The 14,511-nt window shown below is 42.9% G+C and overlaps 1 protein-coding gene across 1 annotated transcript in view; it reads right to left on the reverse strand.

Moving 5' to 3' along the window:
• LOC144237228 (coiled-coil domain-containing protein 174-like) overlaps window positions 1-13,949 on the reverse strand; it is a 28,010-nt gene extending 14,061 nt beyond the window's left edge. Inside the window, 6 exon segments of the mRNA XM_077770906.1 lie at window positions 2,208-2,385; window positions 4,430-4,488; window positions 9,320-9,344; window positions 9,347-9,419; window positions 10,085-10,189; window positions 13,836-13,949. Coding sequence (XP_077627032.1) covers window positions 2,208-2,385; window positions 4,430-4,488; window positions 9,320-9,344; window positions 9,347-9,419; window positions 10,085-10,189; window positions 13,836-13,949 — 554 coding nt within the window.
• Between the last annotated feature and the right edge of the window lie 562 nt (window positions 13,950-14,511).

Below are 14,511 nucleotides of genomic sequence, written 5' to 3' on the forward strand. Positions count from 1 at the left end.
AAGAGCAGAGTCTCATGTATGTGGCTTTGCTTTTGCTATCAATTTCTTCCCTCTCACACATGCTGATCCCAACTGTTAGCCCATGCTTAGAAAACTGAACATCTGAGAATCTATTACTACAGTCCTGACACTGATTACCACAAGAAATAAAACCTCCAACTGCAGAAAGCAGTTTCTTTCTTCCTCCCCACCCCACCCCCTTTTTTTAACGAATAGAGAAAGAAAATCATCTAGCCAGATGGTCTGGGTAATTATTTACAGTATTTTTGTGCAAAGATTTCCCACCACCTGGAACTTAACTACCGAAAGGATCTGACAAGTAGCTCCGATTCTGGAGCTTAATTTAAAAACAAAACAAGTGTCAGAACTGCTTGCGGTGCCTCTTCCTTCACCATATGGCGGCATGTGACACCTTCAATTGCCCTCAAAACTCTTCACATCACTGACAAATTGCTAGTAATCATACAAGGTTTAGGAAGAAAAAAAAGACATTAAGCCTTTCAAAGGAGAGGAGGTTTCTGCTATGAAAAGCAATCATAGGCTATTCTGTTTCTGGAGAAGGTCTCTATAATGTACAGATTCCCTCAAAACAGAAGTGGCAAGACAGCAGTCAGCAAGGGCTCGACGCAGTCAGCAATCACTGAACGAGCTCCACGGAAACAATTACTTGAGGTTCAAGAGTAATACAGCAGGGCTCAGGGTCATGGCATCCTCAAAGGGCTCTCAGGAAAAGCTAAGGCACGTGCCCATGAAACTCTTCCTAACATCAGCAGGGAGGATACAAAAAGTACCACAAGTCTGCCTTCAATTTTTTTTCTGGTAATGAGGCCCGTGTGTGTCAATAATAAAAACAAGGTAAGACCCAAAGAAGCCGGAGGCATATCTCAGTGCACCAGAGCTGGGGTGAGGGGGAATCACTCATACCAGAAACAATGAGGAAAAGCATCAGGAGAAGGGACTACATCGTATGTGCATCTCTCTGGGTTGCTTTTAACAAGGAGGCAGCCAGACAACCTGCCCAAATATAAATTCTCAGAAAGCAGCTAACACCTGTTCTATCCCAATGTCATGTTATCTCTGGGCGACGTGGACCCCTTCATAGTATGAGATGTGGGGCCCTGTGATCCTGAGGAGCTGGAACTGCTCACTTAAGCTCACCAGTGACTCCTGCCGGCAGGGCCAAGAGCTGACAAAAGGTCAGCCAGTGCTGCGAACCACCCTGAGCAGTTCCGAACACAGATCCCGATAACGAGGACGTCTCAGCCTGGAAGGGAAGGTGGGCAAGCAGAGGTTACCCTCCAGACGTTTCTACACCATCAGGGCAGCTCTGTGCAATTTTAAGCACTTCTGAACAAGTCTGTAAACAGTCTTTAGTAGAGAAAATCCTTGGAAGGGAATTTTCATTCTGGTCTCTGTACTGACTGACACAGCGGTCTATAAGGAAAAGCCTAGTTTGGCTTCCCCATCATTCATGTACATGTAGGTAAAATTCAGAATAGTTTCAATGCAAGTTTATAAAATGTCTGCTTGTACTCTACAGAGCAGTTTCTTGGGTAGCTTAACATACCCTTACTTCCTGAAGGGAGTTTAAGGCAAACAACTTGATCAAGGTCATATTGCCAGTGAAAGACGGAGCTACCACGATGCGGGACCGAGATCCACACGGCCCACACGGCGCTGCGAGAAAGTGCCCCGGCCTGAGTCCTGCCTGCTTCTTTCCTGTGGAAATGCAGGTCACCAGCAGCTAGACAGTGACTCTCCGCAATGTCTGAATAACAACCGGGGGCGCAGCCCAGGTAATAAAGGAATATGCTTCTGTCTAAACAACGCTTCCACATCAATAAAATAGGCATATCGACACCTTTTGCACCTGACTCAGTCTTGTTAATTATTTCGTCTTTGGAGTTACTGTTTCTGTAAATCCAACCTTAGAGGAAAGAAAAGAGAGGAAGACTAAAGAGAAATGGTTTGATAACATCCCCCCCTCACCCCCCCCACAAAAACAAAACAAAAACAAAAAACAACACTTTCAAAAAGTAAACACAAGTCGGGGCACCTGGCTGGCTCAGTTGGTGGAGCATGTAACTTTTGATCTTAGGGTCATGAGATCAAGCCCCATGTTAGGCGCAGAGCTTATTTAAAAAAAAAAAAAAAGTAAACACAGTCTGCGAATGTTAACATGACCAATTCATGTCATTATAACCAACCATTCTTCACTGGGGTCCTGGGGAGGAGGTATATCTTTCTCAGAAAGATTTTCTTCATCATCGTCTCTTTCTCCTGCCATTCTACAATCTCTGTTGGCACCAAATACCTCCATTTCTTTGTGTTTGTCTATGATCTTCTGTGTGAAATCCACAAGGTACATATCCTCCACTTCTTCATCTAAGACATAAAAATCAATATTCAGATTTTTGACATTCCTTTCAAAGAAGTAAACCACATATAGAATTGCTATGAAGCGGTCACATTCACCCCTGCATGGCTACAGTACCCCTGGACGGCTCACTAGTCGATGCACCCACCACCCCCACCATCCCCAATAGTTTACGAAGACACAGAGCCACTGCGGGACCTGACTAGGAAGCTGCAAACAGGCCATCAGAAACACATACCACACTAAAGAAAATCTTCAAAGAGTCTAATGTCTTCTGTTGCCTCGTCAATACAATGAGTGAGCAATATGGTCTCAGAATGCAACTTTAAGATCAAACCACGTGATTTCAAAGAGACACGTTCACCCAATGACATAACACAGAAGCAGGACTGCATTCCTCATGTCGCCAGAACAGAGCATTAGACTTGCGTTGCTACATGAACCTCCCCAATAAAGAGGCTGTATTACTACTAACCCTAAGTATACTGCTGTGGTATGGTGTGGTAAAAGAAGTCATCTGAATTCTTTTCAACCCAATGAACACCGCTTTCAGGCAAGGCATGGGGCCAGATTTGCAGTGCACACAGAGACGGCTAAGACTTAGGGCTTATTATGTGCTTGAGCTAACACAAGCATACACTGTAAGTTAAATAGCAATCTGTGACTTTAATTCAATTTAACCCAAAATACTTAATATATTCATAAATAACTTTTACACGAAGTTTCACTATGCCAAATTTTCTGAGGTTGTTCTCTGAGGACAGGATTAAGCTCCACAGAACAGATTTTAGGTTCCCTGTCACCAAGTACTGGTGTTAGCCCCCAGGGTACAGTGGAGAGTAACTGAACTCCAAAACTCAACTTGCCCACATATGCGGGTCCAACATGCCTATCAGGCCTGTCGGGAGGTGGGCCCGCCACTGTGGATGGAACCAAATCCCCATGTCCACAGGGACACTCTTTTGACCTGATTTCTATATTAACAATGCAAGTAAAGCTTGAATCAAAAGAAAAAGACTAATTTTTTTTTAAGCCACAAAATCACTCACATGGGAAAGAGATGTACTTTCCCAGAGCAGAGATTTAAGACTGCAGCACAGTGAGGCCTCCTGGTTAATGGACACCCTGCTCTTGCTTCAAAAGGAAGACACAGCCTCTCTCCCCCAGCTTTGAGGGTGCCAACCCTCCTGTGCTGGGCTCCCAGCCATGCAGGAAACAGCCTCTGTGGTTTGGCTGGGTGGGCAGCCAATGACCAGGGTTCCAGCCCTGCCTCTTCTCCTGCTGCCCCAATGCCCCCTTTCCCAGCCCGTCAGGCCCCGCCATACCAGTCTGTCCTGCCAACACTGGCCTTCTGCTCCCTCTGCTGATCTGCTCTCACCACTCTACCCTCAGAATTCTTTTCCCAGCTCTTCAAAGCCTGTGAGATCCTATTAGAGCCTACCTTCTCCCCAAAGACTTCCTTACATGCCTTCTGGCAATGAAACATGCACTGCCTTGTAAAATCTCTTCTACTGCGATCTAATAGTAAGACTGGGCTTTCTTTCTCTGGGGGGCATGAGGAAAGGGCGATCTTTTTATTATTTTAGAAGCAATTACAGGCACATCACAGGAAAAACAGAAAACAGGGACAAGGAAACAGAACTCCAACACACTGATACACTATAATCCCCCTCAGTCTTTTTTTTTTTTTTTTTAACGTAGATGGAACTGTTTATAATTATAGTCAATTTAGACATTGTTTCCTAACTCTGCTTTGTTCTGTGTGCCACCATTCTCCACTGATGACCACCCCTTTGAGGGCCGAGATGGAGGATCTGGCTCATGCTACCCTTGTTTGTCCCCTCACAGCACCTAACATGTGGCCTGGCACCCACTGGGCAATCAGAGATTACTGTGGATTTATCTTCTGGTCTCTGTGCTGGCACAGAAGGTCATTTATATTATTTCTTAGATCTCTCCCCACTCTTAAGGTTATTTCAATAAATAATAATATACCACAGGGCTACATGAATTACAGAAAATAAAGAAGTATGAATAAATTATTACATTTACCTATAAAGTCTGCTTTAGTTGTTTTCTCATATAATTTGGCTTTTTCTTCCAATTTCTCCCTAGGAGGAAAAAAAAAAAAAAGACAAGTATTAGAAATGGTCTTATACCTGCTACTCTGTGCGGCTGCCTCACTGCTAAAGTCTGCCCGGGAAGCCCAGTCTGGAGATGACGGGGACTACACAGCCCTGAGGGGACCCTCAGACCCAGCCACGCCTGACTGCCAACTTCATTAAGTTCCGTAAGGACAAAGCCCATCTTTCTCTTATTCATGACTGAATCCCTAGATATCTAGGGATCTAGAATGTGCCAGATACCTGGCACATAGTAAATTCTCAGTCAGTATCTGAAAATAATGGATTCAGAATCTAAATGCAAACTAAGTTAAATACCAAAAAAAAAAAGAAAGAGGTGTCTAAACAAAAACATTTTCTATGTACAACCTTCTAAATGGATCGCCAAATCCAACGTACAGCCTTTGCATGACTGTTTTTAGGCAAGAGTCCCTGGTCATCTGTGGCTCATTAGGCTTCTCTAAGGGAGCTCAAGTTCAACTTCTTAGAAGTCTGTTAAAAATATGATGTCTGTTTTATAGAGACCATGAATAATTTATTCATGACACAGCCAATAAAAAAAACAAACATCAATCCTGGTATTTCAATAAAGCAGCCTCACTGCTCATGTTAATTCTGGTGACATTTACTTTTTAGTGGGCACAGACTTAGTAAGTGCCTGGCAATTCTTTGTTTTAGAAATACTTCATGATGGTAAAGAGAAGTCCCAAAGAAGCCATCGGAGCTTTTGCTTGGGAAGAATCAATCACAGTCATAAAGGAAAATTTCACTTCTGATGGCATCCCGACACAATACAGTCCCTTGGTCACATGGCTGTGTGCTCTGGAATAAATTACTTCACCTCTCTTGTACCCCACCCCACCCTCAGCTCCTAAATCTGTTAACAGATGAAAAAACAGCACTGCCTCTTAGGGTTGTTACGGAGGGTAACCAGATCACACTCAGAGGGCATGCCATCAGCTATGTCATCTGCATCTTCATTAATCTTTCTAGGTCAGAAAGACTCCTCTCCCCTTTTACGCATTCCTTCAAGTATTTCTTCCAGGCCTCCTCTATGCCAAGTGTGGTTTCCGGTGCCGAGGAGTCAGCAGTAAACAAGACAAAGTCCCAGCGCTTATGGAGCTTATGTTATAGAAAGGAAGGAGGAGACAGAGATCGATCAGTGAGAAGGAAGATTTCAGACAGGAGCACTACGAAGGGGAGGAAATGAAAGCAGTTGTCACAACTGGAGGCCCTTCAACTTCCAAAAGGTTAATTTGCTCTATTTCGGAGGGGGCTTAATGTAATAAGCTGTGTCGTCATAAAATCTTATTGTCTTATTGAAAATAAAACTTAAAAAACAAACCACAAAAAAAAAAACAGGTGTCAGGACAGAGTAACCAGGAGGACACTAGGCTAGAAAGGGTAACCAGGGGAAACNTAACAGATGAAAAAACAGCACTGCCTCTTAGGGTTGTTACGGAGGGTAACCAGATCACACTCAGAGGGCATGCCATCAGCTATGTCATCTGCATCTTCATTAATCTTTCTAGGTCAGAAAGACTCCTCTCCCCTTTTACGCATTCCTTCAAGTATTTCTTCCAGGCCTCCTCTATGCCAAGTGTGGTTTCCGGTGCCGAGGAGTCAGCAGTAAACAAGACAAAGTCCCAGCGCTTATGGAGCTTATGTTATAGAAAGGAAGGAGGAGACAGAGATCGATCAGTGAGAAGGAAGATTTCAGACAGGAGCACTACGAAGGGGAGGAAATGAAAGCAGTTGTCACAACTGGAGGCCCTTCAACTTCCAAAAGGTTAATTTGCTCTATTTCGGAGGGGGCTTAATGTAATAAGCTGTGTCGTCATAAAATCTTATTGTCTTATTGAAAATAAAACTTAAAAAACAAACCACAAAAAAAAAAACAGGTGTCAGGACAGAGTAACCAGGAGGACACTAGGCTAGAAAGGGTAACCAGGGGAAACCTCTCCGAAGGAGACATTTGAGCGAAGGCTTACAGAGCAAGAAGCCAACCATGAGAAGATCTTGGGGAGAGAGCAAGTGATGCAGAGAAAGGATGAAGTAGGAATGAGCTCGATATGTTCAAGCAGAGATCAGAGCGGCAGAGGACGCTGAGCAAAGGAGATGGGGCACAAAATAAGGACTGAGAAAGGCAAGTACAAGAACGTACGGGAGGGGCATCCGGGGGGTTCAGTTGGTTAAATGTCCAACTCTTGATTTCCGGTCATGGGGTTGAGTCGCACGTAGGGCTCTGCACTGGTGGCACTGAGCCTGCTTGGGATTCTCTCTCTTCTTCTCCTCTGCCTGTCCCCCACCCCCCAGCGCACAGGGGCACTCTCTTTCTCAAAAAATAAATTAAGTACACACATACACACACGTGGGAAAGCATAAGAAGCCTGGGTGCAGCGTAAGAGAAAGAAGGCAGGAAGAGTCTCCAAATGACTAAAGGAGATCAAGGAAGATGTCAGAGAAATGGCCACTGGATTTAGTAGATAAGGAAGTCATCAGAGACTTTAAAGAACAAGAATTCAGAGGGCAAGAGTATGGGACACTTATCTGGAACCACTATGTGCCAGATGCTATGTATCTCCTTTCGTTCCCTAAAAAGCTCCATGAGCTGAGTATTAACCACCTCCCTTCATAGATAATGAACATCTCAACACAGAAGTAACTTGCCTAAGGCCTTACATCCTCAAGGCACTGTCCCTGCCCGTTTTGAGCTCTGGGGAAACTCAGAAGTCCTACAGACCAAGGACAGACTTGACTCTTCGCAAGTGCAATGAAGCCAAAATATTATGTAATAGGTTCCTGGATTAAAAAAAAAAAATCACAGCAAAGTACCCAGGAAAACTCTGTCATAAACAGTAAATAACAAAGGAATATGGCACCTTTCAACAAATTAGAATTCTGCAAATATTCCAGTAGGTGAGAGAGATGTCTCAAAAATCAACACAGCCTATGTCTGCTACGAACAGGTCAAACACTAAGAAGAACCAATTCCCCAAATGCACTAATATTCTGCCTCTTTTTCTCAGACCCAGAAGAGCTGAGTAATCTTAGCAACCACTGTTTCCAAGTGCAGAGATTTTATTAAGCAACAGATGCAAAAGCACGAGTCATGACAGACATCCGAACTTGGGATTCCCTCTGAGCCTAGGGTGACACTGCAAGTAATGAAGAGTTCTTCTTTACAGAAGAAACGTCAGCTAAGAAATGCAATGAAGAAATAAAAAAGAAATGACTGAATAAGAAAAATCATCACTTTGAAATTGCCAGTCCAACAACTGAGAAGTCAAGGTTCCACCGGGTAGAGATATGCTGGTGAACAAGATATTCTTGGTCTCAGAGTCACCCTCCTTAGATTATTATTAATTACAAATCTGAAAGAGACCTTTACAGTGGAAAACTCTAGCAGGTCTACCTTAACCAAGTGATCAAAATTTGTCATCAATAATAACTCAAACCGACACTGTGAACCTCCAGCTGTGATCTGATAGTGAAGACACACCACCTATGCCTTATTCTCACCAAAAGCAGTAAATCAGCAGCGAGTCTAAGCAGATTGTGGGACATTGCAGACACAGGTCTGGACTCGTCAAGAACAGTAATGATACAACAGACAACAAAAAGTCACGGGAATTATTCTAGATTAAAAGAGACTAAAGAAATATGACAACTGGGGCGCCTGGCGGGCTCAGTGGGGAGAGCATGAGACTCTTGATCTCAGGGATGTGAGTTCGAGCTCCACTTTGAGTACAGAAATTACTAAAAAAAATAATTAAAAGAAAAGAAAAAAGAAAGTCCTGATGTATACAAAATCTGTAGCTCTTTAAAAAAAAAAAAAAAAAAAAAGAGGGGCACCTGGATGGCTTGGTCAATTGAGCATCCAACTCTTGGTTTCGGCTCAGGTCATGCTCCCAGGGTCGTGGGATCAGCCCTGCATCAGGCTTCCTCCTGAGCATGGAGCCTGCTTACAATTCATTCATTCTCTCTCTCTCATGCTCTCTCTCTCTCTCTTCCCCCCCACCCTCTGCTCTCCCTTACTCACACCCTCTCTCTGAAAGACAGAAGGACGGAAAGAAAGAAAAAAAAGAAAAAGAAGGACAGACTAAATGGAATGTGTAATCCTTGAATTCTGAAATTAAAAAAAAAACTATAAAGGACTTAATTGTGCCAGGACAAGTGTAAACCTGGACTATAGACCATATAGTACGTATCAGTATTTTATCAGTGTTAAATCTCTTGGGTATGATAACACTACTGCGGCAGGAGAGTATACTTGTTCCTAGGAGGTACAGGCTGAAGATTTTGAGGCAAAGTATCACAATGTTTAACAGTTTTTCTGTAACACACACACACACACACACACACACACACACACACACGACAGAGAAAAAGGCCAAAGCAAATGTTGAAAGACGCTAAATGATGAACGTAGGCGCTGTACTTTCAATTATTCTGTTGCTTTGAAGATTTTCAAAATAAAAAGTTAAAGGGAAAATTCAGTTTCTAAATGCTAACGTCATAATCCCTAATAACCCAGAGCCACACCTCCCTGGGGACACGTCTTAAACACTTGTTGATAATCTTGGTGCCTGACAAAGGCTCAAAGTGGGATTCTGCTTCATCTTCCAAACTGAGGTTATGTCTTATCTCCTTCTAAGGTTACCAACGATATTATTTTTAGAGTCTATTTTATATTTTTCAAGTATGTAATTGAAAAGATGACAAAATTAAACCTAGAAGTTCAAAAGTGTGAAAGTGAACTCTCACTTCTTTGCCTGGGTAGCACCAAAGGCAACTACATTTATGAGTTTAACTCTACCTTGATTTGTCTAAAGTCTTCTGTCCTCAGTCTTCTGTTCTACATCCTTCTCAGCTCTGTTTGAAACTCCTACATTCTGTTTGCTCCAGATACTTGGTTTCTGCAGATTTGTTTAAAAAGACAAAACAGAAATACCAAATGACTGCCAAAACATCTCTACTTATACACATCAGAAGAAAAACAGATCTTATGAACCAATGGGGAAAACTAGATCTTCTGACAGCCAACCTATGTCATGCAAATAGATTGTACAAGGAAAAGCTGGAGCTGGAGAAAAAAAAAAAAGCCCTAAATTATTTAAAGAATTCCTTTACACAACTGCACAGATATTATCTTTTACCTCCTGAATGACTACAACTTAATTCAAGAGAATTAGTCATACAAGTAATAAATACCATTACCTATATATTCGGAAAACCATTCACAACTCTTCAAGACCTTGATATTTTCTGCTATGTTACTGTATTATCTAATTGTTTGGATTTATAATATCTATGTATCTGATCTTCCATGAAAATGTACAAAACCACTTATTAAAGCATGCACTTCTAAAGAAGTGCTAAAGAATTAGGGCATTATAATATGCTTTTAAATGTTCTAATTTCTATTTTAATATAAGATATTTTATGCAGATGTTCAGCTACAAGATGGTGATTTTCCCTGAATTTTTATATGTAGCAGACACCTGGAGACTTTCAAAAAATCTAATTCAGTATAATTCCCTCATGTTTGGAATCAAAGGAGATAACTAGATCTTATTTTTACCTTATTAGTTGTTTTCGGTTTTCCCAAAACTCCAGAATCCTTTAGAAGTTTTTCTTGTTTGAATTCTTCTTGTTTTTGGAAGAGTTCAGCCTTAAGGTCTACCAACTAGAATAAAACCAATAAGCAAATAAAAATAATGGGTTAATTCTAATGAGTGACTACATTTCGCAGTTATTGAATTCTCAAACCAGATTTAAAGTTCCTATAAATGAATATAAAATTAAATGTAGAATCCGGTGCAAAATAAAGCTAAGTCATATTGCATTCCAGCTCTGTTGGAAATGGATTTCTACTCTTAATCTTCAATACTGGGCAAGAGGCAAGTAATCACTCAAGTAAATGAAGTCTGCAGCTGCTAGATTCAAACTGAACTAACAACACTAAACACCTTCTCTCTGACTGACACCGTAATCCCATTTAATCATAGCAACAACTGATTATTTCTGCAGAGAAATGTCTACAGCAACTATCCAAGCACTGAAGGGCAAGATAAAAAACATGAAATAGAAACACTTCTGCCTCAAACAGTTACAATCTAATAAAAAAGGTAACTCATAATACCAGTAAGGTGTAATAAATGGCTTTAAGAGTGGAGGAAGGGGCCTCCAGGTGGCTCAGTCCATGAAGGTTAAGTGTTAATGTTAATTGTCCAACTTTTGACTTGGCTAGGGTCATGATCTAGGGATTCTGAGATGGAGCTGTGACTGAGCCCTAAGTCAGGCTCTGTACTAAGCATGCAGCCTACTTAAGATAGTCCCTCTCTCTCTCTTTAAATGTTTGTTTATTTTTCAGAGTGTGAGCAGGGGAGGGGCAGAGAGAGGGAGACAGAGGATCCCAAGCGGGCTCTGTGCTGACAGCAAAGAACCCGATGTGGGGCTTGAACTCATGAATTGTAATGATCTTGACCTGAGCCGAAGTCCTGATACTTAATTGACTAAGCCACCCAGGTGCCCCTCTCTCTCAAAAAAGAATGTAAGAAAACAGGGGCACCTGGCCAGCTCAGTCAGTGGAACATGACTCTTGAGACTCTTGATCTCAGGGGATCACATTCTGTGCAACGATTACTTAAAAATAGTCTTTAAGAGAAAAAAAAGAGTGGAAGAAAATAGCATAAAATTTCCTTCTGTCCAGTATTTCCTCCTGTCCAGGGATCAGAGGCAGCTTTGAGCTGAGCCTTAAAAGATAGGAAAGGGGGGGCCTGGCTGGCTCAGTCAGAGGAGTGTGCAACTCTTGACCTAAGTCAGGGTCATGAATTCAAGCTCTACACTGGATGTAGAAATTACTGTAAATAAGGGCACCTGGGTGGCTTAGTCAGTTAAGCATCCGACTTAGGTCATGATCTCAGGGTTCGTGAGTTTGAGCCCTGTGTCAGGCTCTGTGCGGACAGCTCGGAGCCTGGAGCCTGCTTTTTTTTTTTTTTTAATAAATTTTTTTAAGTTCTTTTTTATTTTTGAAACAGAGACAGAGCATGAGCAGGGGAGGGACAAAGAGAGAGGGAGACACAGAATCTGAAGCAGGCTCCAGGCTCTGAGCTGTCAGCACAGAGCCCGATATGGGGCTCGAACCCCCAAACTGTGAGATCATGGCCTCAGCGGAAGTCGGACGCCTGAATGACTGAGCCACCCAGGTGCCCTGCCTGGAGCCTGCTTCTGATTCTGTCTCCCTCTCTCTCTCTGCCCCTCCCCCACTCACACTCTGTGTGTGTGTGTGTGTGTCTCTCTCTCTCTCTCTCAAAAATAAACATTAAAAAATTTGTTTTAATAAGAATTTTTCTTTTTTCTTTTGTTTTTAATATTTTTATTTATTTCTAGGAGAGAGAGAGACAGCGTGAGCAGGGGAGGGTCAGAGAGAGAGGGAGACACAGACTCCGAAACAGGCTCCAGGCTCTGAGCTGGCAGTCAGCACAGAGCCCCACGCGGGGCTCGAACCCACAAACTGTGAGATCATGACCTAAGCTAAAGTCGGACGCTTAACCGACTAAGCCACACAGGCGCCCCATTAATAATAAAAATTTTTAAGAAGATATGCAAGATGTCAACAGTTGAAAATAAAGTGGACTGAGTAAATGAAAAGAACTCCAAGCTTATGTATGTTTTAGAAACTGTAAGTTTAGCTCAGTCACAGTGCTCAAGAACAGGAAAGGCCAGGGCAAAGGGAACAGGGCAGTTGGCTGAATATCCATGCCTACCTGTCACTGTACCAATCTCTACTATCTACTTTGCAAAGAAAGATATAACGACAGTTTCCTTTTTAAGGATCCAGATACAGCTCCCTATACACATGGGCATTTTTTAAATGCTTATTTATTTTGAGAAAGCGTGCACATGGCAGAGAGGGGGAGAGAGGAAGGGGAGGAGAGAGAGATTGAATCCCAAGCTCAATCTCAGGACCGTGAGATCATGATCTAAGTTGAAAATCAAGTCAGAAGCTTAACTGAATGAGCCACCCAGGTGCTTCCACGTGGGCATTTATCAACACAATATTTACAAAGCATCACGGATTGACTTTTAAGGGAAATCAAAAGACTGAGTTCAAATACTTCTATTTTGGAAGCCATCAATATAAAGCAGCCTTGGCAGGGATTAGATAAAGTTAAAGGAAGTTTCATCCCAGAACCTACTATTCTAAGTTTTTAAAATCAAAAATCTTATGGCCTCTTCTAAGCCTTCTTAACCACATCCATTTTCTAGCCACACATTTTCCTATTCTAAGATTGCTTTTGAATTTTAAAAGGAAGATGCTCTGAAAATTGTCCATGCCCAGATAGCATTCCTATTATGGTTGCTGCTAATTTTAAGATAGAATAACTTTTATTATTTATACTTTTTTGGGTTTTTTTGCTCAAATATAATTAACTTGTACCAATGTTCAATATTAAACAAGGAAAAGAGACTCAAATATTGGGACCTGTAATAGTTTTCCTTTGCACCCTAATACTCTGTAGTAAATTGAAGACTAGATCAAATATTGGGCAATTTGTTCTGATGAGCAACAGCTTCGGAGACCACCAGATTGAGTGAGCCAGTTCTATCACTAAGAATTCTGTATGTAAACCGGGAAAGCCACTTTGCCTTAAAGGGCCTCAAAGTTATCAGCTATAAAATCGGGATATTACTAGCACCTACTTTCTAAAACAGCTGGGAGATTTCTACAAGATAGCGCACAGAAACGTACTCGGGCGGGTTTCCTTCTTAGACGTAGCTAGACTGACAAAACAGTTTGCGTCCTGCTAACCCTTACAGCTCGCAGGCACCGCAACCTACGGGTGCATTAACCGTTTAGTTCCCGGTCAGGGGAAGCCGAGCGCCTAGGATCCCGGGGAGTAAGTCACATTCTCTCATGTTCTGGGAGGACACTGCCGGTCCCTGGACTGGAAAAGAAAGGAGGAAGGGGAATGTGTCTGCACAGCAAGCGCAGGCTGGGGTTCCTCTCCGACCACAGAGGGAGACACAAGTTGTAAGGAGGCCTGGCCCGGTTGTCGCCGAGGGAGGGCAGGGACTTTCTTAACGCGGAAAAGACATCAGGTTTAGGTCTGTATCGAAGGAGGGAATCCTGGTCCGGGTGTACGTTCGAGGGGAGAACCCAGTAAGAAAGTTGGGCCGGGTCCCCAACTGAGACAAGCCAGGTTCGGGTTCCTGTTTGCGGGAAGGCCAGTTCTGGGTCTCCCCAGTGAAGACACAAGATCGAGATTCTTGCCTCGTGGAGGCGAAGAGAACTCGGAGCCCCGTAGTATCACCGTACCCGCACTCACCGAGGAGGCTGTAACGTCCAAAGGCCTTTTCCTCCGGTCCATTCTGGCGCCAGAGAGTCCCTGCGCAAAGCGAACGAGCACGGAGAGACTCCCGCAGGCCTCAAATGCCTGCATCCGGCGCAACCGGAAATGTCGGTTAAAATACACAGGGTAAGTTTGCGACGCTGGCGCCATCTTGGAAAGGTCGAATGTTGTGCAGAGTGTGCCTGCCACCATTTTGGGAGGGTCAAAGAAGCCCGCAGTTAAGCTAAGTCCATCTTGGAGAGGAAAGTAACAAGGGCTAATGTTGGCGCCATCTTGAGAAGGTAAGAATGTGGCTTTCAGCGTGATGGGCGCCATCTTGAATGGGGCGGATTGGGTGTTGGGACGGCGCCATCTTGGGGAGGGCATGATGAGCGCAAACATTCTTCCTGGTGAAAAGGAAGGTGAACTGGTAAGGACTGGAAAGGTCTAAATGCCTTTTGAAGACCTTTTGTATGACTGGCACTGTCTGGTGCTTTTCACACTTTTAACTTATTTCACACAAAAGTCATATGTGATATGGGTTATTATATTAATCTTGGTAGAAATAATAATAGCTAACATTAATACAGTGCTTATTATGTACCACTTTACATATATCAGCTGTTTTGGGTCGTCTAGGTGGCTCAGTAGGTTGAGGGTCTGACACTTGTTT

This window comes from Crocuta crocuta, unplaced genomic scaffold, assembly GCF_008692635.1.
Source record: "Crocuta crocuta isolate KB4526 unplaced genomic scaffold, BGI_CrCroc_1.0 scaffold1521, whole genome shotgun sequence".
Lineage (NCBI taxonomy): Eukaryota > Metazoa > Chordata > Mammalia > Carnivora > Hyaenidae > Crocuta > Crocuta crocuta.